General features: G+C 37.7%; 1 protein-coding gene across 2 annotated transcripts in view; it reads right to left on the reverse strand.

Annotated features, from left to right (window-relative positions):
* The window catches only part of LOC140148866 (uncharacterized), a 180,775-nt gene that overhangs the window by 133,121 nt on the left and 20,679 nt on the right, over positions 1–26,975 (reverse strand). For both annotated transcript variants that reach the window (XM_072170952.1, XM_072170953.1), the window contains exons 2-3: positions 16,140–16,214; positions 3,614–3,719 (exon numbers count right to left, since the gene is read on the reverse strand). In XM_072170952.1, the coding sequence (XP_072027053.1) occupies positions 3,614–3,719; positions 16,140–16,214 (181 nt within the window). The remainder of the gene's footprint in view (positions 1–3,613; positions 3,720–16,139; positions 16,215–26,975) is intronic.

A 26,975-nucleotide genomic window follows, 5' to 3' on the forward strand; every position in this document is an offset into this window, starting at 1 on the left:
GGGACCGAGCCCCTTAAGCAGACCTGCCATGACCCATAGGGGCTGTCACAGCAGAATCCACCGTGATCGACCTTACCAGTGCCCTTGGTAGATTTCTTCTTCGTCTTATGGCGATGATGGAGCCTATCCCAATCGTCAAGCTGGAACTCGGAGAGTCCTAAGCAAAAGAAAGACATCTAGAAGATCGTGAGCACTCCCTGAGGGTGAAACAGAGCGGGTGTGGGTCCCGCTCCGTCACCAGGGAAGGGTAAGCCCGACAGGGCCGAGGCGAAGCGAGGAGAAAAGGGAGGGGGCACTACCCCCCAACACGCGACTCAAGCCCAGTAAGCAAACCTGAGCACGGAGGCTGGTCGCTAACGTTAGTGGTAAAAGTAAGGACTGGCTAACTTTATTACTAAATGTCAGACGGGTCCCTACCAATCCCCACCGTATGAATATCTGATTAACTCGTCTTATCGGACGGTAATGAAGACATAACGATAGAGTAATCACCCTAACATAGCAACAATAACCTACCGTACATGAAATACAATGTGTATGTACAAACATCTATTGTAACTTACAGGCTGCAATGGTTGTTTTACATGGGAAACAAAATGAATGGCGTCAACGAGCGGCCATTTTGAATTGCTCGTGTGTCCCGTATACAAACGGAGGCACGATATGTAGCTAAGTTTTGGATCGTTTTTTGTCACTTTTTCGCCAGAAAATGCCGTCAAAACTATCCTCAGCGAACAATACCGGTTTGGTTTTACCTAAGGTGTGAAACTACAACCGTATATCTCGCCTTTGGTCGAGAAATTGATACACAGTGCTATGAACAATCGATAGGCACGCCTGTGTCAGTCGGAGACCAAGGAGGATAAGGATTTATCATATGGTGTGACGTCACCTTTTGGGTGAGTCCACCGGGGATCGGGGTTTTTGTTATTTATTCATTTATGTGGGACAAAATGACTATTGGTTTTTCCGCATCTCGGGATCGATGCAAGAAGTATCTTAATCAACATCGAAACGGTAAGATCGACCGTGTACTGAGTCTTGCAATTTTTCACATGCACAACTGCCCCAGTTATTAAACTCATATTTGGCATAGCAACAGTTCAAAAGACTTTTAATACAGTCAATTTTAATTGTTTGCCAAGTATTATACACCACTGAACATGTGTTATGGTGACTTTTAGGGGGTAAAGGCAAAAGGAAAGGGCAATAAGGTAATCCCCCACACACACATAATTATTGCACTGCCTTTTGTGGAGACTCTAATATACATGTACCACTCCTCACACACCACTGCACTGTCTGTTTGACTGATTTAACTACAACTTCTTAAAGCCTTAATGTACGATCTTTTTAAATTTTTAGATTTTTCTTTTTTTCTTCTAAAATGATAATATGCAATCATTATGAAAGTTCCCAATACATTTGGATGCGAAAAACATTGGGAATTTGCAAAGAAACAACATCATAAACTTCACCTCTATCACTCAAACATCTCGCACTATTTGGATTAGGACAGCGAGTGCGGCCTCAGAGTTAGTCTCCTCGCGGCCAGTTTGGTTACGCTCCTCCACATGTGGAGAGAGCGTAACCAAGCTAGTTTTGTACGAGACTACGGTTTATATTGGCGGCTATATAAAGTCATAATCTAAAAATTGTGACTTTATGTCGGACCAACAGAAAATCGTCCCGTTTTACTACCACTAGGACGAATTTGACAGTTTGCTCATAGATTTAAGTTAGAACATGTGTAAGTATTACAAATATAAAATGCCAAAAATCGGTTTTGAAAAAAATAAAGGTAAATTCTGAAAAAAGATCGTACATTATGACTTTAAATTTAGTAGAGGAAAATGGGGGGAAAACACCAACTGAGCAATAAATGTCCATATTTTTCTTTCAAGTTTGTTTAGGTTCCAGAACGAAAGCAATAAAAACGACATAATGGATATAGTGTCATCCTTTTAAAATATTAAGTTTCACTGAAACAATTAACTTTCAATTTCATATCTAAAATTCAAAGCTATTGCCATACCAACATGTACTTTACATGAACCTCAATTATGATAACATCCCATGTATAATGAGGAAGTTCTGACATATCGTGTGGGAAGGGTCAAAGGTTACCCTTGTTGTGCACTTGTGTTTCTATGGCATGGGAATAAACAGCCTATATATTGTACCCAAAAGAATGACTGACTGGGGCTGAACATTGGAACTGACTGGTATAATGGGGTATTGGTGTAAATATTTTATTTTGACAGTGGGATAGAGGCCTGGATTACTGGATTTGCAAAAAGTAAAAACAGTCCAGAGTGGGGATATTCGTCACCCGGGGGGGGCACTCCCATTGTGGCCTGTACACCATCCACGATAATAAAAACACGTAAAAAGGGTAGTTTTTCTTGGGTAGGCCCGATACGTATCGTGTTTAGGGTGTCAAAAACATGAAAAAACAGGGAAAAAGAGTAGCAAAATTGCAATGGCTAATATACTAGGAAATGAAATTTAGGGTATGACAGTTGATGCAAGAAATAAAATCCCTGTTTAGGGTGCGAAAACAGGCGCGTGTTACCTGTTTAGGGTATCGTTTTAGCCTAGGGTTAAATCCTTGTTTAGGGTGCTTTTCAAAAGTTGATTATCGCGGATGGTGTACAGGCCACAATGGGAGTGATCCCGCCCGGGATTCATCATAAGTCTGTATTTAGATATTTAGTTTGTTTGTTTATGGTTTTGTTTCTAAACTGATTTACTAATAATTGTGACATACCAAAGAACGAAGAAGAAATACTGCCGGAACAAACTTGATATGAAAGTACAACACAAGACACTGAATTCAATTTGGACACTTGACTAATGTGCCTAAAGAAACCCAATGCTATGCAATCAGGCACTTTCCTATCACCATGTCAGGCAAGCACTTAGCCATCCACTGTCCGCCACCTCTGCACTGGCATTTTACTCCATTACAGGGTGTCACAAAAACAAGTGAAGTGGACCAAAGAAATGTACATTTGATGATTTATAAGGGCAAATAAGGGCACCGACCCTTAATTTTTGTTAGGATTTTCAGAGGAGGGAGCACTCTAATTGAACGTGAAATTTACCATAATCCAAAGGAGCCCATGTGCACCATTAGGCGAATCTTTAAGGTATCACCCAAGAAATGCTCTGCCTGGATGACATTAGTTTTTGGAGGCCATATTTAAAGGGATGTATTTAGTAGAGCTAGGCAAAAGTGCATTACTGGAGGAAAAGGCAACTTCAAGGGCGAAACCTGGAATTTTCAATGGGGGCGCCATGGGCCTAAAAATTGGCCAAATCCACCTCTGAAGTTGACAGACATACAGGAAAGGTGAATGGAGGACACTAACTCACCATTTTGTCCTTGCATACAAAAATATTATGCTACGAAAATTGTTTGCTTTACAATACATCTCCGAGCAATATAAAACATAAACCACTAATGCCATAGTCACACACCTAGGATACATTATAAGAACCAATAAATTTTTTAATAAATGGGATATATTATTAGTTGGTCAATGGTCATCACTTTTAATTTGTATCTTCTTTTCAAATATGGGTTATTAACTCATTACACATTTGATACCTTTGGTGTTTGTATGAGTGCTGGTGGTACACATCCTCCACTTGTGTTATAATGATAGGCACAATAGGCTTGGTACAGTTCATCCCGGCATACCTTGGTGGGTACTCTGAAACAGAAAAAAACATGTAGTTTGTATAGTACATTAATGTTGCTGCTCAATGAGAAATTGTAATCAATATACCAAATTACACACATAGTACAGTCCAGTAAGAGGGAAAATATCATCACCAAATAGCTCAAAATGCAATTGCAAACCATTTGGCATCAAAAGTACAATTAAATTACTATTTGAATTTCGGAATACTCAACATAGAACTTATCATTTTACGTATACCATAATGGGTTTACACTTTTCTACATTGTACAGTAAGAGGAAACACACAATATGAGTGAACTATTTTGTAGTATTATAAGTAGTAGCATAGTAGCAGTATAATAGCTTAGAATTGTAGTATCATTTCCTGGGTGCAGCTGTTTGAGAGATATGTGCCATTCCATTTTGAAAACCACACCCTTTGAGGATAATTTTGGAATTCCAACCAAATTCAACAAAAAAATACACACCCAAACAAACACACCCCCTACTCACAGACAAGCAGACCTCAATGAGAACCTACCTTTATCATATCTAACAGAGACACATCGGGGGACATACTAGATCTATTTATAATTCCTATACCACGACACTACTTACATGTATACCCCTCAAGCATGAACCTGCGCCCCGGCATACGTATTTCTATGTTATTTGCAATTTTTTTTAATATATACTCATTTCGCCAGGACATCCTCTGTTGTTTGTTGTTGTTGTGTGTGTGTCCAACACACACCTAACCACACACCCCACACCCACACAAATAAAGCTCAATAAAAAGAAAAGGCCTATATATTTGCTGTCATAGTGTGATATCAAAATTGATTGCTGCCTGGTCAACTGGTTCACACTATCGATGATACATGTAGGAACAATGATCAAAATGATTACAACACAAAATCAATGGGTTGCTAATTTGCTATCAAGCGTGCACCCGTAACTACGGTAAGACTAAGATGTATTCACCATGACGGTGAATAGGTTCCCGATCTCAACCAAAACCCTCCTGAGCTACATCAGGGCACTATAGACTCTGATTTCTAGAAGCTTGGCTATTGGTCAGGTTCCTAAGCCATGCTTCGAGAAACTGGCCCTAAAAGTCTACGAGGGCATAGACAAAGAGGGTCTGCAAGCAGGTGCATAGCTAGTTGGGTTTTTTTAAAGGAGGTTCAATAGCTGATACTATTAAGCCCGATTGAATTTACAGATAATAAATTACACAATATTAATCAAATAAAAACAGATCTACATCCAACAAATGAAGACTTTAACTCAAAAGAGAATAAAAATGAAAATGAATTGAATAACTGGAGAACCAAAATACTGTCACACATTGCTCATACCAGTATATTTCCAAGAAAAATACATTTACCGTCCACAATAGCGCTCACAATGCACCCATTATTTTCTACCCTTCCCCCAGCCCTCCCCTACTGCAGTCATATCTTACCACAAAATGATTATGACATATTACTTTGGTTTTATATTTTGGCATGCTAAGCAACTTGTTTTCCTTTTGTTCTTCACTCGGAAATTAGGAGGTGTTTGCGGTCCTTGCTTAACTTCCTTCATGGTATTAATGGAAAATCATGTAAGATGTCTACAAAATGATGTGATTTTACACTTGTGAGCTAGAAATAACTCTCTTGAACTACATACACAAAGCAGCCTATGAAGTGAATAGTGCAGGAACATTGGGACAAAAGGCCAAGTTCAATCCTAGAGAAGGGTAGTCAGAAATACTATAAACCAGTGCCATTGGCCTACTGGCTGTGCCCCCTGGCTCAAAATAACAGATGAAATTGACTCAAATTTCTGATGTGCATATCCCTGTAGACTCATTTTCAGCATTTACTTGTACATGTAAATGAGCCAAGTGGAAATTTTTGTAATTTTGGCTTTTTTTACTGGGGAGCAACTAGGGGGGGCAAGAGTTCTGACTGAGGGACCATTTCCCCCATGCTCCCCCCTGGTGACACCACTGCATGTAGTTGACCTTCTACCATTTTAAAATTGTCAACTCAGCCAATCTAGGGCCATCTGCATAGGTTAAATGGTTACTTTTATACAACCAATTTGTCAACCATTCCTCACCAAACTGTCAACCAAACAATTTAACACAAGTTGAATGAACTTAAGGACACTTTGACCTTTCAAAAGGAAGAAATATCTTAAATTTAATATGGTATAAGGGGCACACGCTCAAGAAGATAAAAAAAAACATCCACATCAGTGTCAGTTTTTCAGACCACACCACACTTAATTATTGTTCAATATGGCATCACCAATATAGGCACCATTGTATCGCTGCTGTAGTGTCAAGTTTACTTCCATGATAAATTTGGCACTACAGGATGTTTCATTAATACAACCATTTAAAGTTTTAAAAGTTTTTCAATTGTGATGGATTTTGAAATATATATGCTCTCCAAGAGTCAAAAGCTAGCTATAACTCTGTAAATAGTTAAATTTGGGATGATGAATTTGAGTGCTTCTGGCATTCTAACTTCTATACGATTATCAAATTATTGCAATCCGCACCCAGAGGGACCCTGGACTAGCATGGATTTGCATCATTATGTGATCTGAACCACTCTGTCCAGAGTCAGAAATTTTAAAAAATAACTACGAATATTACCAAAATGTTTTTAACTTGCTCAGTACCTAAGCTTACTGATGGTTGAAAATACCTTGATCACATACTTGATTTGCAAAGTGATGTTTTTATTGCTTTTTGCTCCTTATTTTTGCCTACATTGTATATCTCAATTTCATTATACTGCCATCTTTAGTCTGATTTGATCAGATCATGTCACACATGGCCGAGTACTTGTTTAGCAACTACAATGTAGTAACTTTATGTTCAGTAACTAGCGTTATGCATGTACCGTACCACGCCGAAATTTGACAGCTTCATTCATGCGATAAGAAAAATACCACGTACCTAAAAAGCCGACTTCAATAAATGACTACTATAACAAGAAGTTGATTTCCAATATTGTTTTAAATATTTCTATTTTTTTTTATTGGAGAGCGTTAAAAGCAAACATCACATTCATGGACAAGTTCAATTTCAATGTAGACAAGGTAGAAAAGTGTTTTATGTTCATGACATGATCAAGAAAGTCCAGTTTTTTGACATTGAAATGGCTTTTGAGATAAGCATAAAAGATGTGTTGAACTTGAAGTTCTTCTATTTGTCATTGAAATATAACTTTCATTTTGTGAAAATATTCATTCATCAGGATCTACAATGCAAGTCAAATTTTAATGGTGTTGTCAATAAATAGTAGTCTGCTTATCAAAAATATAATAAAAATTAATATTGCATGTCAAAATCGGTTTATATGACAAAATTGAAATTAATATTGCATGTTGGAAGATTCATTTAGCTTTGTCATCTGAGACTTGGGTTGTATCATGTACTGTATAAGTGGGGATTTTCATGTACAGTTATTTTCACGATTTGGAGTGAGAGACACATTTCCGCGAAAGTTATTTTCGTGATTGCCCAGTCCTTCCCTATGCTTGTAATACATTATTGCATACAATCGCAAGGTGTTATGTTTGCGGTTGGAGCTCTAATCGTGAAATTCAAGAAAATAATCCCCCCCGCCCCGCAAAAATCACCACTTATTCAGTATAAGGCTACTTTATTTTGTGGGTTATTTAATTTCATAATCTCAGATTCATGAATGTTCCATGATAACAATTTTGCCCGCAGTTTGTTCCCGGAGTTCGTTCAGCAAGTTGGAAAGTACATGTATCATTGAATTTCTGGTCTAGATAAATTCCCCACAAATATACTGGTCATTTAGTAGCAAACATATATGTATGGGGGAAGGACTGACTCCTTAAAGGAAAATATTTGTTGATGAAATTGAGATGAAAAAAAAAACAATTCAGCTTTAAATCAGTTTTTATTGGATGGTCTTTCCCTCTCATGTAGAGTAGAGACCAAAGTTTTCCATTTTCTAAAGGGCAAATTCCATTTTGTGAATTGCAATATAAGTTTCTAACAGTTTTGAAATTGCAAAATTGCACCTGACCATTATTGTTGGCATGAATTTGGAGTGTTTAAGGCAAAGCAAAGCTTGAGATGACATTAATTAGTCTGACAAAGTCTTCTCCAAGAAGTTATGACATAAACTGGTTTGCCACAAAAATTGAACTATTCCGTTTTCTTTACCGCTAAAACGGAAACTTTGGTCTCTACGGTCTAATGGAACCAAATTCTCAGTGACGGGCCTTTGCCTCCTCTGAATGGTGGTTTATACGTCTACTGGATATTTTGGTAATGCACTAAATAATTTAATAGGAATTTGAGTAGTTTTACAGTCTCCCAATTATGTGAAAAGCTAAATTTGCAAAGGTATACATAATATATCTTATTGATCTGCAGTAGGCGTAATTACAAAACACCCTGTATAGAGGAACATGCTTTAGTTACACCATATCTTAGCTCCATTATAGACAGGTTCAAAGGCGACATAGAGGTCACAGCAACTTGTGGTTTTAGAACATCAACTCCAACAAAGTGGTTACTTGGAAGATAATAAGCACTCCAAAAACAAAGCTGATGCATTTTTAAGTGTATGCAGCTATTTCAAAATTTGCATTCGGGTGTTGATAAAACTCTAAAGAGGAATAACATTGCTATAAGAATGCTAAATGCACTGTAGCCATGTAATGATAGCCATTACATGTATGATGCTTATGGGAGAATTTAAAAGCCCAAAAGCCCATTGTATTGTCAATACAAAACCGAAACTGACAGAAGCTCTGTGCACCGACCCTGCAGTATAACCAAATTCCAGCCACAACATTTACTTTACAGTCTGGCAAAAGTCTACAGTGATCTATTTAACACTATGTTGAATTAATCAGAGCAATCCTGTGTTTTTGCGAGCCCAGCTCAGAATGAATCATAAAATCATGGCGTAGGAGTTTGCAGGATTGCACTAATATCCTGTGATTCTGCAGAATTATGCAACCCCACCATTGGCATAAATGGGATCTCCTGCTGGGAGATCTGCAATCACAGAAACATAGTATCATGGCACCCAGTTTTTTGTATGGTCTAATTGGTTTTGCAGAACAGCAGTACAACTTCAGCAATGAAATAGTAAATTGCAACTGCTCAGTGCCAGAAGTGGGCAAGCGCAATAGCTGCCATGTGTAGCTGCCATGTGTAGCTGCCATTTGTAGATGAGTACAATATACTATGTGTAAAGTGCCAAATATTCACAGGGCAGCTATTGCTCTTACCCACTTGTGGCACTGAGCAGTAGATTAATTCTTGGAAAGATTCTCATAAACAGGTGTGAATTTGAATTAAGTTTATTCTTGTAAACTTCTGAGGTCAGCTCAGTATTTAAATTGGGAGAGGATCAATAAAGAAGCAGAATTGCAGCAGAGACTGTGGTCTACTCTAGTGTGCGTACATGATGTGTACACATACACAGGTATCATACCATTTTGCAAAAAACAACATTTGAGTTTTTGACAACACCAGAAAACTTTGAATTCAAACTTCTTTAGTGCATATCCAATCAATTTTAATACCAAAACCACAATATGATCAGATGGTACCACTTGTAGTAGGCCTGTATTTTGTTATCAACCGTAATGCCGTGAGGGTGGTTTGGTTGGAGATGCCTGCCTCTGCCCTGCTGTAGGGGAGGCACCCAGGCTCTGCCCTACTATTGGGGAGGCACACAGGCTGCAGTATTTTGCATTATACACATGAGTGGTTTATTTTAGAGCACATGTGTTGTGGGTGTGGCTAAGGGCAGCAGCGTTAATCCGTCTTGAAAAGTTGGGCGCGCTATTTGGCCTAAATTGTCAAAATGTGGCTGAAAAGAACAAATAATTCATGTCCCCATGGCTAATCATGCTAATGGCGAAACAGAGAGGTCTTTCAGTGAAAAGTTATAATTTGATATGATCTTTCCGATGGCTGGCTTGGCTGCCCATATTTTGCTGTTAGTCACACATCATTTTTACCGTGCATGCAAAAGAAAATTCAAGACCCCCCCATCTGATTGAAAGGGATATACAGCGTTTATAGATAACAACATATGCTAACTAATTTGTATTTAAATCACTCTTGACTCCAATCTTCAATTTATTCCTAACACAAGCCTTAATCTTGATTGGCTTCGCATGACATCCATATACATGGGATGGGAAACAATGTCCTGATAAGAGATAAATGTTGTAACGAATCCACCATCAGCTCCTGCCACTCTATTAACGCTACAAATTTTCCATTAACTGTTGCAGCCGACCGGCAGACAATATATACATAGAGTCTGCTAGCCAACCAACTGTCGGTGAAGTATCAAAAGATATCAAACCATTATTGACTGTTAACCTTTTTCTCCGTGACCTATTTTGAGTGCATCCGCTAAAAAGAGAAATCTAGCTATCTAAACACTGTCAGTTTCTATTTAGTACTTTTATACAGAAATTCATTAAAGGTAATTCTCTCATGGACCATGACCACAGTGGTGCATTGGTGAAAATATTTCGCTTCCATACCGGTACTCAGTTGCTGTTAATCTGAGAGAGAGGAAGAGGCTATGCATTTGCGCATTATTAATGGGACTAGCAACAGCAACACCTAAATGATAACTTTTTGGGTCCATCTCCAAAATAGACCAAGGGGAGCACCCTGCAGGTAATGAGGAATGACAAAAACATATCCAGAATTATAGGTCTTACCCCGGGGGTCTTACTAGTTCACCCATAGCTGTGAGAGCAACTCATTCACATTCTATCAAGTTTTTTTTTTACCACTTTTAAAGCTCGATTGGGCATACTAGTACTCTTAACATTTGACCCCATATGACATTTGACCTCAAATTAAATTTTGTTCATGTGCTCCCGTAATATGCAGAATTACTTTCACTAAGTTTAAGTCAATCGGACGAAGTTTAAAATTTAGCCCCGGATGACCTTTGACCATTTTCAAGGGGAGGGGATGGGGAGCATTTCTAACTTTGTATGTTAATTAAAAGTCCAGACAAACATTCACATACAGACATGATCTCCATTCATTAGTTCATACAGTATGTCACAAAACAAAAGTTCACTTCCTTTATATGACTAACACTTAGTACCCAGATTAGCTCAGATTAGATTTGTAGCAAGGTAGAACATAGATGTGTGTTAGAACAAGCCCTAATTGCAAACTGCAATGACCCTTGAATAGTGTGAGCGAAGCAAGCAGTGAGCCCCGTTCAGCAAACCCCTACGTCCCTCCAATAGTGCGAGCGAAGTGGTCGGTGAGCCCTAATCGCAAACTGTGATGCCCCTCGAATAACGCGAGCAAAGTGAGCTGGGCTATGTATATCTACGAGCACCAAGTCAGTGCTAATGTTTGTCTGTTTTGATTACTAATGAAGAGAGGAACTATGGCTCCTACAATACTACTGATACATGCATACACCATGTTTTTGAAGGCCTATGACTGTAGCAGTACTAATTCGAAGAGCGCACACCACTAAATAAACTCCCATTGAAATACGTGTAAATATACACGAAAGTAAGTTTGTTTTTCTACCCCATGTTAAACCATTTTTCATATTTTGGAATCACCAATGTCTTAAATAAAGATTAAAATTTATTTTAAAATTGGTTTTTTGAAACAAGTTGAGACTAACTTTTAAGCTACGGGGACCTGAACAGCGCCACCCTTATTTTCAGCTTGCACGAATGTCTCTTTACCATGTCCGCATTCACGGATTAGTTTCGGGAGCCAAACTTTTTGACCAGATCAAGATGCACCATTTTGTGATATTCTGAACATTGATCAATTGCATATCTTTTAATTTAATTATAATAAACAATCGTGGCTACTCATCTTGCTCCCAAGGGACACCCACTTGTTTGCACTACGGACCTATTTTTACCGGGACTATCAAGAGTTACACCAAATGCGGAAGGATATAGTGGTGTGCTGCCTAAAACTTAAAACAGTAGACTACTCTCCTGTTCCATGTAATGATGTTGTCCATTGTATATGTTGTGCTGTCTACCCACTGTCTATTACACAGAGCCTGAAGTCAACTTCAGGCTAATTTTACTAGAATTCATTAACATGTTAACTGGGTCATTGTGTTTTGAACTCGACTTCCGAACTTTAGTTTTATTTTAATGATGACTCTGGTCAAGTTTTATAAAACTTACAACTTCACTTCAAGTCACGATTATGCAGTATTAACGATCACGCAATTAGAAGTCAAGTTCATAACATTTAAGCATAATCAAGTGAGGATGTAAAATTCACTTCTGTTTTGGGGTCTCCTTTATACACTTAGAACCCATATAATTCTTCTTGTGTGTCAGCTTAATTTGTCTCAACATTTGAGTGTAAAGCACCTGGAGGTCATGCTCTCCTCCAACTTGATTTTTGAAGAATTTTGAGTAGGCCTACATGTAAATTGTAAGGTGCACATTTTATATTTCCTGTGGAATTTACTGGTGCACTGTATATTAGAGATATTGGTATGCTTCTGTTGGCCAGCTTCAATCGATCATTCCGCCATGATTATGGGTAAATATGTCATATTGACCATGATCAAATTGAACGTAACCTTTCCCAGGGCAGTGCAGGAAATCGGCCCATTTACCATGTGATCAGATACCCATAATACATGTACCCTATATAAATATTCAAAGACTACACATTAAATACTACCAAGATCCACATCTACATCTTCAGCTTATTTATGATACCTCCACTTAGATGAATATTCATGAACAACAGAAATCTACATGGAATAAATGGCCTATATTCATAAATAATGAATATTCATTTTTTAGAAGCATCTAGGTTGGTTCATGGATTTGAAACGGCATGAATCATTACAAAGTATTATATAAATATATCTACGTGTATGTAGATTATTCTACAATCCAAATTCATTTTTCTCATTTTTAAATATGTGATACGGCCGTGAAAGCGGACAGGATCATCCATCAAAAAATCCACTCAAATCTGCCCAAAATTTCGAAAATTCTGCCCCAAATCACCACATTTAGCCCAAGATTACCCTAAATGTCCCCACAATCCTCCTAGAATACACCCGATTTTGTTCAGTACCCCAAAGAGCCCATTTAAAAATAAATTCACACAATGGTCCACTTTTCCAAAAATCTGCCCCTCCCGAAACTAATTCCTGACTATGGACCTGACATATCCCATTGATGACATTCACAGGGACATGAAATTCCAATACCATCCCTGTACACTGACATATCCTGCATTGAATCATTGATGCCAATTGGTTACAAAATGCAATAGGTAAAGAAGACAGGTGTTGCATCTGACCTATTTCACTTACAACCTCAAATCTCACTCTGGTACTTTGGGCAATTTTACTCTCTACAGGTCCTTCTCTATGTTTAGTAGCTCGTAAAGCCTGTTGTATAATCCATTATCGCAAAATATCACGAGCTATCTTAAGAACTACTGAACCAATACTATGCTTGTTTGTACTCATTTTAATGCATTTTTTCATGCTGATTCCAAAAATGGTCATGAAAATTTACATTTCTGAAATATTTGAATTAAAAAAAAAATTTTTGAAACATGTCGTCTGCAGTCGACACCCGCGTGAAGAGAGTTAATATTCTATTAGCCAATCAAAAGCATATAGCACTGCGATATCACAACATACATATAGGCCTACATGTAGTTAGAACAAAATTCAACTATCAGCAATGACCACAAATCCATCGCGCGATGAGAACTTTCTTCATGGAAAAACCTGACTCCAATTTCATTGTGCTCGCAATATCAAAGCCGAGATGTGTGGTATACCATGGAAGTATGTCTATTACTTCCATGGGTATACATCAGGCTTTAGTCCTGTCAAATGAAAAGCTACTGGCAAAATATACAACAAATACTACTACTTTGCTTTGAGAACTATCAGATAAGGATGCAGGTTGTTTTTAATGCAGTAGCATAGTCAGATTTCATTTCACAAGTTCTGTAAAAGTAGTAATTTTTCTGTGACTAATTCTTTACTCTTTACCAATTTTGAACAACTTCGCTTGCTTTTAAATTTGCAATTTTGAGTTTTGACATCCATATAGATAGGCCCCTATATAAAAGGTCATATATTTGGGCATTAAATATTTTTGCGGTTTGCTGCGTTGAGCATGATAAGCACAAATATTAATGTTCCACAAAAATGTCCACTATTACAGAAATAATAATGCACTTTTCTTGGACAGATGGCAATAACCCAGGCTAAGTGTAGTCTTTGTCAAAGACTTGCGATGGGGGGGGGGGCGGCAAATTAGGCCAAGTGCAAACACAGTGAACTAGGGAGCTCTAACATGCTGCAAATTACCAATTTCCCTGTGAAGGAAAGGAAAGGCATACATAATAATTATAATTTACCATGTTACATATATTACAACTTTCTTGGAGGAAGCTGAATTTACATACTTGCTGACCAATCTGTTTCCACTACAGCCAGGCACATAGCCAGGATTCATTTGTGGGCAGGTGTGGAATTTACAAAAAGTAGACCTTTTTCCTAAATAACTTGCATGCAAAAGGTGGACTTAACTCCCCTAAATATGGACTTTCAGGGCTAAATTGAATGGTTTAAAACATGAACAATGTGTTCATTTTACCTTATAAGAGTACATTTTTTCCCTGCAAGTGGACCTTCTATCAATTTGGGGTGGGGTTCAACATTGGACGGAAGGCATTTCTTATACATAACATTACATTTGCACACTTCACTGTATAAGTCTATGGCATAAAATTGCTACACATTTCCAAAATTGTGTAGCAAAGTGTTCAAAATTGAGTAGCATTTTGCCCTGCGATACCGACTATAGCCAATGCTGCTGGGTGCATCACCCATCATGGCTACAAACCTGAATGCAGCAAAAGGGTATTGCCTAATTGATCAAAAATCAATCGCTCATGACTCAGCTACTGAGTACAAATTTGGACTAAGAGCAATTAATTTATATGTGAGCAAAAAAATTCTGCTTAAAATCGCTTGGCATCCACTGTGTCAGTGTGCCAAAAATCTTTGCAACCCCTTTACACAGGACAAATTAGAGGAACCCTATTTCAAATCTAATTGTCTAATTATGTAATGCAAGTGCAGCGTCCCATTCAGCATGCAGGCAATTTTGAATACGGTATGCCCGGGACGGTATGTTAACATTTTATGCCCTTTTAGACCCTTATATCGAAAAGGTGCCCCCAAACTCCCTACACATAATTATTGCACATCCTTAATTAGCATACATCTGAGTTACCAACCCGTCTGAGCTGCATCTGGGACCTTTCCCTAGATGTACCAGTACCTCTACATTCTACAAAGTAGTAAGAGCCGCAGCCACTACTATAGATCTACAAGCAAGCTGAGGGGCGGTCAGCCATGCTGTCAGAGTATTCACTCAAGTTGCGATGCAATCCGAGGGGACTGAGCAAGTTCTACCTTTTCCTTGATTTCATTCTAGTGTATGTTTGCAGCAGCAGAGATCCTCAAGAGAACAATATGTTTGATGGGTCATTGAATTCTGCAACCATGTAATTAGTTTCATCCCAAAATGAATTCACCCAAATACATGTAGACTCTTAGGATCTATGCTGTCTATGATCTTGTGTCTTACACAAGTGCTAAACTGAATATTGTTTACCCTTTATGGCACTGTATCTGACAATATTCTATCATAATTAACAAAATTATTAAAATAGCTTATAAGCAATCCCTGCCGGTTAATATTATCAGACTCTTAGCCAGGGGAGTAGCAAGGGGAGTAGCAAGGGGGGAGCAAGGGGGTAGACCCTCCTTCCACATCCCCTACCAAGGTCAAGAGATCTGCCAAAATACTCCCAAATCCATAAAATTCCACCCAAACCACCAAAATTGGCCCAAGATCACCCAATATCCCACCCCAACTCTCACAGAATCCACCCAATTAGACACCCTGGGGCACAGTGGCTAAACTGTACCCAAAATAAACCAACTGTTCATGTTTTGGTTAGTCCGACGAGTAGGACTTGTATTTTCTTAGTTACCAACTATACTCTAACTCTGATCACTCAAGAAAGATTAACCACAAAAATCTACTGACCGCCCCTCCCGACCCGGGCGGCGCGGTCACTGGACTTTCGCAATTCGTCTTTACTTGCACCATGTGAGATAGTGATCATAGTGTGAAATGAGTATATGGTAATTTAGAAAAAAGGTCCTACTCGTCGGACTAGTTTTGGTGTTAGCCCCCTTGGCTCAGAGTACCCAAAGCTGGGCCCAAAGCTCCCTGGGCATGCCAACTCTTTTGCTGGCTTTTTTTACCTGTTTTTCCCCACAAATAGCAATTAAAAGCAAGGCCTAGAACCCCCAAAGAACCTGTCCCTGAATACCCCCTAGTTTAATAACAACTTACCTTCCTAAAACATTCCATAGGTCATTAGCTACTGACATCTGTGAAGGTGGTTCCAATGTACATACACCGCCATACCTGTATGGAGAGATCAATTAAAGACACATGTTAACGAATCGCACACAATTAGTGACACTAATTAGCTAAATGACAAATTACACACCTGTACATAACTAAATACATGTAATCAAGCATGCACCACCGGGTGATATCAAATATATGCTTTCACTAGAATCCACAACATGCTCATCTAATCAGGGCAAAGTTATTTAACCTCAATACATTTGTATATGACACTGAAAATTTGGGTACAAAAACTCATACTCTGCAAATTTTGCTCTTATGATTGTTTAATTGAGGTTATTGAACTATGCCATTGGGATGAGGCCATTGTGGTCCATAGTGTTTCATGGCTCAGGTAACAATGAACGTAAAATGAACCATATCATATTTACATCTTAATTGGGTGGGCAGGTTTGTTTTTATCCTGATCAAAAGGTGTGAAAAAATATAAATATAGCACAAATGAATGATTGTATTAAATGAGTCTATAAACTAATGGATTGATTAAAGTAAATATACTAGTTAATGAGCGGTATCAAATTTAATGATAAATTGTCATAAAAATAAATAAGCCTATAAAAATACAGCTATATTTAGGCTATAAGTAATTAGATTTAAAACATGTTTGGGTGGGCTCTCGCATGTTTTTCATATAGTTTCATTAAAAAAAGCAAAAACAAGACAAACAAAACCAGACTATCAACAATCTTATCACTGTTTGGTTTTATTTTGGTAAAAAGTCAAGTACATCAGTTCTGTTATTTAATCATTGTTGACAAACCTTACTTTATACATGTCACTTTTTTTATAGTAAAATTTTTGTCAAAATCAGGGCTCGAATTTCAGGGAGGCCATTGTCTGCCCTTTTTCAGTTTTGGCCTTGGTGCCCCCAGATCTTTGTCAACTTCAAGGTATTCTTCATCACTTGTTGACCTTGGTGCCCAGTCTTTGTCTTTGCTCAGTGGCCTTGAAAATGGGTGCCCCAAAAAAATAAAATTCAAGGCCTGGTCTAAATGCAATTTTACAAAAAGATAAAACGTCTGTTTGCAGATATTTTTACAGACAGTATCCAAACACTTTTACGCAACTTGAATTGGTGGACCTTTAAAACATGCAAATGGAGGAGCAAATCACTACACTGAAATGAAACCTCCTTTGTCTTTCAAAGTATTGTATTTCGCAGTCATGGCGATGAAAACAATTTCAATCATCACCCCATCTCATCAATGTTCATATACACCCCAACAGACAGTAAATAAAACCAAATACTGCAATTATATCACCATCTTGTGCTCAGCATCACACATCAGTGATTAAACCAGTAAACACCTCCACCCTTAATTTCTTTCATTTCGCCTCGGGCATGAACCCCGTTCGTAGCGCAGAGACCGCAGTAATTCTCAATTCGGACCAAAATCACGCATCGCCATCATCCCAAACTCTCAGTTTACTTAATAATAACAGTGCCTACTTTGTTGTTTAGCCACTGGGAAGAAATCGCAGTGAGGCAGTCCCGTATAGAGGAATATTTTAGCACTACTAATTTTTCATAAATTCATTTTTGTGATTTGTTTCAGTATAGGGGCAGGGAAGTGGTAGGGATTACCATAAATGTAGAACCCTATGTGTCAAAACTATTTTTGTAGGATTTTAAATTCAATTCCCAGTATAGATGTGAACTGCATTACATGCAAAAAAAACCATCACAAAAATTTGCCCACTACATGATAAGTTGAGAGGACAGATGGCTTACAGTTTTCAGGAACAAACACAAGTCTGAATGGATACTCTGGAAGACCAAGGAGGTATGCTTGATTGTAAAGTAACCCAATCTAGCATCACATTCAAAACAGTTTTCCTTAAAAGTTTCTAAGTCATCTTTTGGCTTAAGACAAATATACCATATTTCCTCGAATAGTCGCCTTGGGGGTGCATTTTCCAAAAGGGGGGCGTTTATTGAAGGCGACTTCCAGTTCACTTTCGGTTTACAATAAGATTTTTCGCCAACTACCGACACCATGTGTGCACCTTGGTAAGCTTACTACACAAAATAGTATGGAAATATTAGCATTTTTTAAACATCTTGGTTGAAAAAAAAAGTGGTGGGGCATTTATTTGAAGGGGGGGACTATTTGAGGAAATACTGTAGTCCACATAATTTACAATTTAGATGAATTTTAAATAGGCCTATATCATGTATATAAGTGTTAGCCCACACGTGTCCCACAGGCATGAATTCCAAACATTGCAATAATAAATAAAACTGGAAACTGCATTTGCCAATGGCAATGCAGTCGGGGACTGCTCTATAATCCGAAGGTTCTATAATCCGAAGGTTCTTTAGTCCGAAGGTTCGCTAGTCCGAACACGTGTTCATAGCATTCGTTAGTCCGAATTTTAAAAGAGGTTCTCTAGTCCGACATTGCTTTGAAAAGATACTTTATTCCGGCGCTTATTTATTTAGAAGGTTCTATAGTCCGAATTTTAAAACGGTTCTCTAGTCCGAATATGAAAATAGTCTCTATAGTCCGAATTTAAAAAAGGGTTCTATAGTCCGAATATGAAAATAGTCTCTATAGTCCGAATTTTAAAAGGTTTCTATAGTCCGAATATAGAAATAGGCTCTATAATCCGAATTCAAAAAGGGTTCTCTAGTCCGAAATTGTTAAACGGTTCTATAGTCCGAAACGGATACCGTGTTCTTTAGTCCGAATCAGTAAAAAGGTTCTATAGTCCGAATATTTAAAACATTAACATATACTGCGCCATCTAGCTAGATAATACTAAAGAAGAGTCTATGGCAAACGGGATATGACGCTACTGCTATTAAAAGGGCGCACACCACCAAATCACGATGTAATGACGATGTAATGTAGATGGATCAAAAAAAAAAAAAAATCTTTTTAGAGATATTTTGGCCTTTCTGTGGAAAAAAGAGAAGCATGTTATAGCTTAAATAAATATTTGAGATCTACACATGAACTTGGATCGCCCAACAAGTTGCATAACACAATTTTTTAATAAAGTAGGCCCTCGGATTGAAAAAATGGCCAGAAACGGGTATTCAGGGTCTACCCTGAACGGGTCGAAAATGAAAAACGGATAAAAATGAAGAAAATATCACCAGAATAAAGGTGAACGTTAATGTATGCTACGAAAATAATCCAGAAGAAACCAACCATGTTAAACTTCAGCGGATTTATATTTAACAAGTGATAATTTGACACTGAAACAAATGATAAAAATAAAATTCGGACTATAGAACCCGCTTACCAATTCGACTAAAGAACACGGTATCCGTTTCGGACTATAGAACCGTTTTGCAATTTCGGACTATAGAACCTTTTTTTAAAATTCGGACTATAGAGCCTTTTTCCATATTCGGACTATAGAACCCTTTTTAAAATTCGGACTATAGAGCCTATTTTCATATTCGGACTAGAGAACCGCTTTTAAAATTCGGATTAAAGAACCTCTTTTATTATTCGGATTAGGGAACCTTTTTGAAATTCGGACTATAGAACCTTCAAATAAAGAACCGTCGGAATAAAGAACCTTCGTAATAAAGAACCGTCGGATTAAAGAACCTTCGGACTAAAGAACCGTCGGACTAAAGAACCTTCGGACTATAGAGCTTTGCAGTCTGCCCAAAACATCCCTGTGGTCATGTCGACTGCTCAGTGCCAGAAGTGGGTAAGTGCAATAGCTGCCATGTGTAGATGAGAACAATATACTGTGTGTAAATTGCCAAATGCTCACAGGGCAGCTATTGCACTTATCCACTTCTGGCACTGAGCAATCGATGTATTCACAACAACAGTAAGTGTGTTCTCTGCGCTTTATTATAAAATTTGTCTAGAATCAAAGTGTTTCTCCTCGAGAAGCGAAGTGATTCCCTCAAGTTTTCCACTTAATTAAGAAATGTCATACCTCGCTTAAATTTTGACTTCAATTAATTAACTTTCTAACAGCATTTTCTTAATTTCTTTGCAGAAAAATAAAACTTGATATCAGAAATAGGGTACAACATAATACAATGTCTTTTTATTTTATACATTACACATGATCTGCCAAGCTAATTATCATTTCAATTAGACCGTGAAGCTATTATAGAAAAAAACACTTGATACATGATATTGATACAATTCTATTGTGCCTTGTCGGGGAAAAAAATTGGTCAACCCGCATGGATTATACATTTTGTGTTACAAATTGAAAGAGATACCCATAACTTGAGGAAAGGTTTTCACTTTTGATAATTGCTCAATGCTTGTCTGAAATTCCGTGGAGTACGGGGTTACTATGCGCCACAGTTTTTCATGATAAATGTAGTCAGCTTTGCTTTTGTCTCAGCAAGTTTTGCCTATAACCACCACTATATTTTTTTTTTTTTTTTTTTTTGGTTTTAAAAATTTTTTTTAAAAAGTTACAAATGGTTAAATTATATGCTACAAATGTAATAGTGAGATAGCTTTTTTTATTGCATTTTGGCCATTTTTTTACATATTTTTCTGAAAAAAGTGATAAAATATGAATTTTAAATCTATATGTGTGTGGGATTCTGTTTCTGCGGCAAACCTGATTTTATGGCCTTAACCTGTCTCTATCATTTAATGGAGAAAAATAGGCATCTTCTTTTTATCTTCCTCCTCCCCCTCCCCTTAAAAAACTTTAACCACCAAATTTAAAAATTCAAATTATTAATGATCCAGCATGCAAGAGCTACCTGGACCCAGCAAAAGAATTCTTGATGACTTAAAGACAGGTAGTATCATATCTATTCTAACATTCTGCGACAATTTTGTCTCTGCCACACTAGCTCACACTAAGGGCCCAAAGACATGTCTTTAGAATCCACAATTTAACTGATACCCATTGTCAGAGATCACAACATTTTGGTATACTGAAGCACTTTTTCCCACAAATGGCAGGCAAATCCCTCGACAAGGGGCGACAGACAGACGTCATCATAATGGACTTCAGCAAGGCCTTTGATGTAGTTCCACATCAGAGGCTCTTGCTGAAACTTGCCCATTATGGTGTGGATGGACCGACGCTAACATGGATTTCTAACTTCCTAATGCAAAGAAAGCAAAAGGTTGTTATAGGAGGTGATGCATCGGACTGGGTACATGTCAAATCAGGCGTTCCATGAGGGCACTGTACTCGGTCCTTTGCTTTTCTTATTATATATTAATGACCTCCCGACCAAATCACCTCCACTGTCCGACTTTTTGCTGATGATTGTGTTCTTTACAGAACAATCAGCAATGACGCAGACGCCGACAAACTCCAAAAGGACCTTGACAGACTCTGTAGCTGGGAACATACATGGTGCATGAATTTCAACATAGCCAAATGTTTTGTCTTAAAGGTTACAAATGCCAAAGAACCAAAACAACATACATATTCACTAAATGGTTCCGTTCTTAGTCAAACAAATTCACACACATATCTTGGTGTAGACATCTCAAACAACATGAAATGGAAAAATCACATTAGTCAAGTAGCTGCAAAAGCTAACAGATCACTGGGTTTTATAAAAAGAAATCTACGGGAAGCACAGAAGATATCAAGAACATGGCTTACAAATCATTGGTGCGACCTTCCATGGAGTACTGCGCTGCAGTCTGGGACCCTTACACCATGGACCAAATATACCAACTTGAAGCTGTTCAGCGCAGGGCTGCCCGCTTTGTTAAAAACATCTATGACAGGCGGAGCAGTGTCACCGACATGATGACGGATCTGGAGTGGCCACTTCTATCTACCAGACGGAAAATATCGCGTCTCAGCCAGTTCCAGAAATCCTCGAAGGTCACCTAGCCATCCCGGTCCAAACCCTACTGCACCCGCTCACACGCTCCACCAGGAATAATCACAGCAAAGCCTTCATACCACCACAACCATCAAAGGACACCTACAAATTCTCATTTCTACCAAGGGCTGTCACCGAATGGAACTCACTGCCAGAATCATCAATAGCAATAACTGACCCCATAGCTTTCAAAGCACATCTACAAGAAATTTACAAATAGTGAAAGAAAAAAAGCACACACACCGAAATCCGGTTTATTTTTCCCCACCTGGGGTGTTTAACCGTACTGAACTTGAACTTGAACTTGAACACCTAAATCTTTAAAGATTGGGACTGGACCATTGTTATTTTTCGCATTCTGCTGCTCCAATCTATTCCAATTTGCTACTGCCCCATAACATCCCAGTGGTTTATGATTGAACTAAGCATCAAAAAACAAAACCCATGGCAAAAAGCCCAACCAGTACACATTGCAGTCTCAAAAAGATGAACACAACTTTCCTTTGCCATTCAATGTATTATGACATCCATAATATGAGTGGCCAGTAGCCATCCTTCGCATTTAACCACAGCAAATTTTCAATAGTGCCAATGCTAAACGTTTTCCCACAGTATTTACCCAATTGAATAACAGCAGACAAAAAAAGCACTTGAAGCCTTTAGTATAGAGCCACTAATAAAGATGACGGGATATTGGCGCACAATTCACGACAGTTTCTGCTCAAAATCCCATTAAAAAGTCAAAATGATTTCCCAAGAAGCGTAAATCTCCTGTGAGATGATCGTGTAAGATTTGCAGCAAGTCAATTAGGGGGTTGACAACGTCAGGGACTACTGAAATCAACAATGGTCAGAGTTACGCATTTCGCTGGTTCATTTTGTGCCGAATGTGCGTGGTCAGAAAATTGAGTTATCTCATATATGATAACTCAGGCTTTAAAAACAACTCTTCTTTGGTGGCAAATCCAAGGCCGCAATTTTGGCGATGAAGCAATACTACAAAATTGTTAACTTGGTTCGCAAGAATCAATTCTTCTCAAATCAAGCCCATGCATTCTGCACACATTAGGTTATGATGCTCCATCAATGCTCTTGATTCTTGCTAGACAAGTTTGTGAGAATCAAATTATTGATTCATGCAAAGTGCGACAACAACATTGGGCCCATGGAAAAAGAGCAATGCTTTCAAATTGTGTTTTTGCATGACTGTTGCACTTTCCAAACTTTTCAATAAAACTAGAAGTTTGCAGTTCTCAATATTCTCAAAGTATTCACCACAATGCCTCCAACATTCCCAGCAATATTTTTTAATTTTGTCTGGTACTTTGAGCCAGGATGCACATTTCTCACTTCCCTCAGTTGGTACTGGTATTAAAATGAATTTTTGAAAAATGAATCAAATGAATGAATGAATGTGCAGTGTGCACCTTTTCTGAAGTAAACTTTCACTTGTAAGGGTTTTTATGAAGTTCTAATTTTTCAAGAAAATGCAACCTAAAATGTTATACCACGACGAGCACTGCCAAATGACAGTCGCTCTCAAGAGATGCCCAAATGATAGCAAATGATAGTCGCTCTCAAGAGATGCATATAGCCTGGATGTTGACCACCCATCTTTATTGCCCTCAACTGTGAATGTTTTCGTTTCTGACAGTTGCATCGCCATTTGACTTTACCTAAAGTTCATCTCTCTGCGTGAATTGCCTCAAAGTCTTGATACAGAAGCACAAACACACAAAAACAGATTCCCTTGATTCTCAAATCAGCAGGATTGCTACACGTCTCCATTTGTTGTCGTATTTTATTTCATTCACATGTAGCCGATGTTTGAAAGTGAAATAACAAACAAAATGATAACTGATGATGGGACAGTTAAAATTATAATTATTATATTGCTTTTAAAACGTGTTTACCAATTCAACGGAAAAGAAGGACATCTAAGATGTTGAAGTCACACTTATTGACCAGAAACAAGCGGTTTAGAAATAACTTTTTGCTGACTTTTTATAAATATTAAAACCAGCATTGTATATACGGTACTTTGTAAGTCTGTTAATTATTGGACCAAGGGGAAAATGATGAAGAAAAAATTACCTTCCTTCCTGCCAATGTTATAGGTCAGTATCTGTTTAAAAGTCTGTGCACTGGTAATTGGTTGATAGTGCAGGCCATGCAAAATTTAAAATGTTCGCTTTGTAAACTTACATGCAAGTAAGACGCGTACATTTGTCGGTTCAATTTCCATTTGTTAGTGTACATACATGTATACAAGCATGAGAATGATCATGCATGAAAAAACCTGAAAAATATGAAAAAGCCTGAAAAGTGTGTGAAATTAGGCTAAAAAGGACAAAAATGGGACGAAATTAAAAGAAAGTGTGGAAATTTGGACCAAAAAAAAAGCCTGAATTCAGGCTTAAACTTGGAAAATTCTCATGCCTCTGTTATTTTTCAAAAATGTGTTCATTTTGATACAATTGTAGTTAGGCATACTTTATACAAATATTAACTGTCTATGAGTGTGATGGTCGAAATATAATCACGAGGTGAAAGATGGATTGTTCCATTCTATATTTCGACCATTACACAAATTTAAGACAGTTAATATTTGTTTTATATCACTCATGCATAAATTCTATTACTAAAATACTATTTAAGGTAGGAAATACATTTTTTTTCAACATAACACCATGCTTTGCCGTGATATATTTCACATTTTGGGGTCCACCCCATAACTAAATCGGCGAGCCCAAGAGTCAGCGCACGGCTTGGCGCAGGCGCACTACGCCAGGGCACATGATGGTAAAGACTATCACACAGAGAGGGTGATAGTAAAAATGGCAAATGGTAATCAACCAATGAACTGTCTAGAATTTATGTATGAATGATATAAAAACAACTAATGGCTTCATCAAGCCATAGCCAGCAAAACCAGCTCTTCGAGAACATGGGACACAAAATTACAATTTGACACCAAAATATACTTAGCCGGGTCCAGAAAACAAAAAAAAATTAAATGTCCGAAATGCTTACTTTTCAGAGGTTTATTTATATTATGATTATTTTCAGGCAATTTCACATACATTTTCTTTGACTGTAAATGTTATCAAAACTTCTTGCTATCATCGAAGAATACCTTTATTGGCACGTGGCGAACCGGCCCAGCTGTGATGTACCAATGACAATGCACCAGGCCCCCAGCCCCCACCTTTGGCTAAGCCCCTGGCTTCATGTGTCATCTCAAAATGTGATGTTGTGATGTTACATTAATGTATTTATCCAAGCCTTGAAATAAGCAGACTGGAACCAGGAGCAATTTGTTTTTGAACATTGCTCCTGGTTCACTGTGATTTTACAAGAACCAGGAGCAATTTCTGAAGAAATAGGAGCAATTTTCAAAATAGTAATCCTTTTCTGCATACAATACCAGCACCACTGCACAAGTGCAAAACTGGAACCAGGAGCAATTGGTGGCTTTACGAGAGCAAATTTGCTCCCTGCGCCAGCTTATTTCAAGGCTTGTATTTAATTTAGCGCTTATTTCAAGGCTTGTATTTATCGCATTTTAATGGCTAGAAGCAACCCCCTTTACACTAGGATTGCACGACTTCAGCTGTTTTAGTGGTCAACACTAAATAGTCGCGACTAGTCGACTACTGACAACTATTCGGACTACTGACGACTTTTTGAAGGTCAAAATTAAGTTAAAACCCTAACCTTTTAAAAGCCCAAAATACACAAAACAAATCAACATGTGCAAGGTATTGACGCAGACATTAGAGACTTCCTTTTTGTCTGGACATTGAATGTGACTACCCAGAAGTTTTAAAGTCTCAACTCTAACAGTCTTCTTTGTCATTTTGTAATTTTCATTTTCATAAATATTTAAATCGATATCAAACTATCAGTTCTTGTAAGTTGTCATTAGTCGACTATTAATAAATCATAGTTGAAAATCACGCCTATCGATACTTTGTGACGACGACTGTTGGCTAGTTAGTCATACAATTTATTGTGGAATTTATACCACATAATTTGCATACGTCCGAAATAATTTTGCAGAAATTCACCAAAAGACTTCATTTTGCAGCAAGTTAAGTCTTTTGGTGAATAGCCAATATATTTGTGACACCAAACTCTCAATATATCTACAACAATCAGTGCTTATTTTTATCTTGCTTTTATCAACACCTTATTACACATGCATAAATGACCAGATAACCTGCCATTAAGAAAAATCTCTTTAGAGTCAATTAGTGAGCCACACAGGTGAATTGTGCACAGAGGCATTCATGTAGTTCAAAAGGCTATTGTGCTCTTCTTTTATTAATTGGATAAAAACAAACATAATATTAGCTGTGGTAAGTACTATTTGGATTGTTAGTACTAGTAAAATGAAACTAAGCATGAGTAAAACGAGTAATGAACGAAATAAATTTGAATTATACCTAGCTGTGTCAATTAGCATTTAATGCATGTCATTTTAAAATCACTCGATTACCTACAATGTAGCGATTTGTTCCATTAATCGCCCAGGGTGCTTAATTAAGTCCTTTTGGGTGGGCCTTTATTTTTTATATAAAATTTACATAATTGAATAGGCAAAATTAATGGTTCAAAATATTAATTTGATGTGTAGACTGTTCCATGTTTGATGCGTACATGTATGTAGTTGGATCCTTGTAGAGGATTATGTGTAGTAAAATCGCTTGGTGGGCACTTATACATGTAACGGGCATGGGCTGTAAATTGATCAAATGCGGTATCATTATATCATTTTATGATCTATGCACTGTTCCTTGACCAAAATTAAAAATTGGTTTTCCCATCTGGCTTTTTAGTTACCCCTTTATCATTATTTTTTGTAGATTATTACTATTATCTAGAGTATAATTCAGTTTTATCTAGAATATTAATTCAGTATTTATTCAGTTTTCCACAAAAAACAACACTATTAT

Source organism: Amphiura filiformis, chromosome 3 (assembly GCF_039555335.1).
Source record: "Amphiura filiformis chromosome 3, Afil_fr2py, whole genome shotgun sequence".
Lineage (NCBI taxonomy): Eukaryota > Metazoa > Echinodermata > Ophiuroidea > Amphilepidida > Amphiuridae > Amphiura > Amphiura filiformis.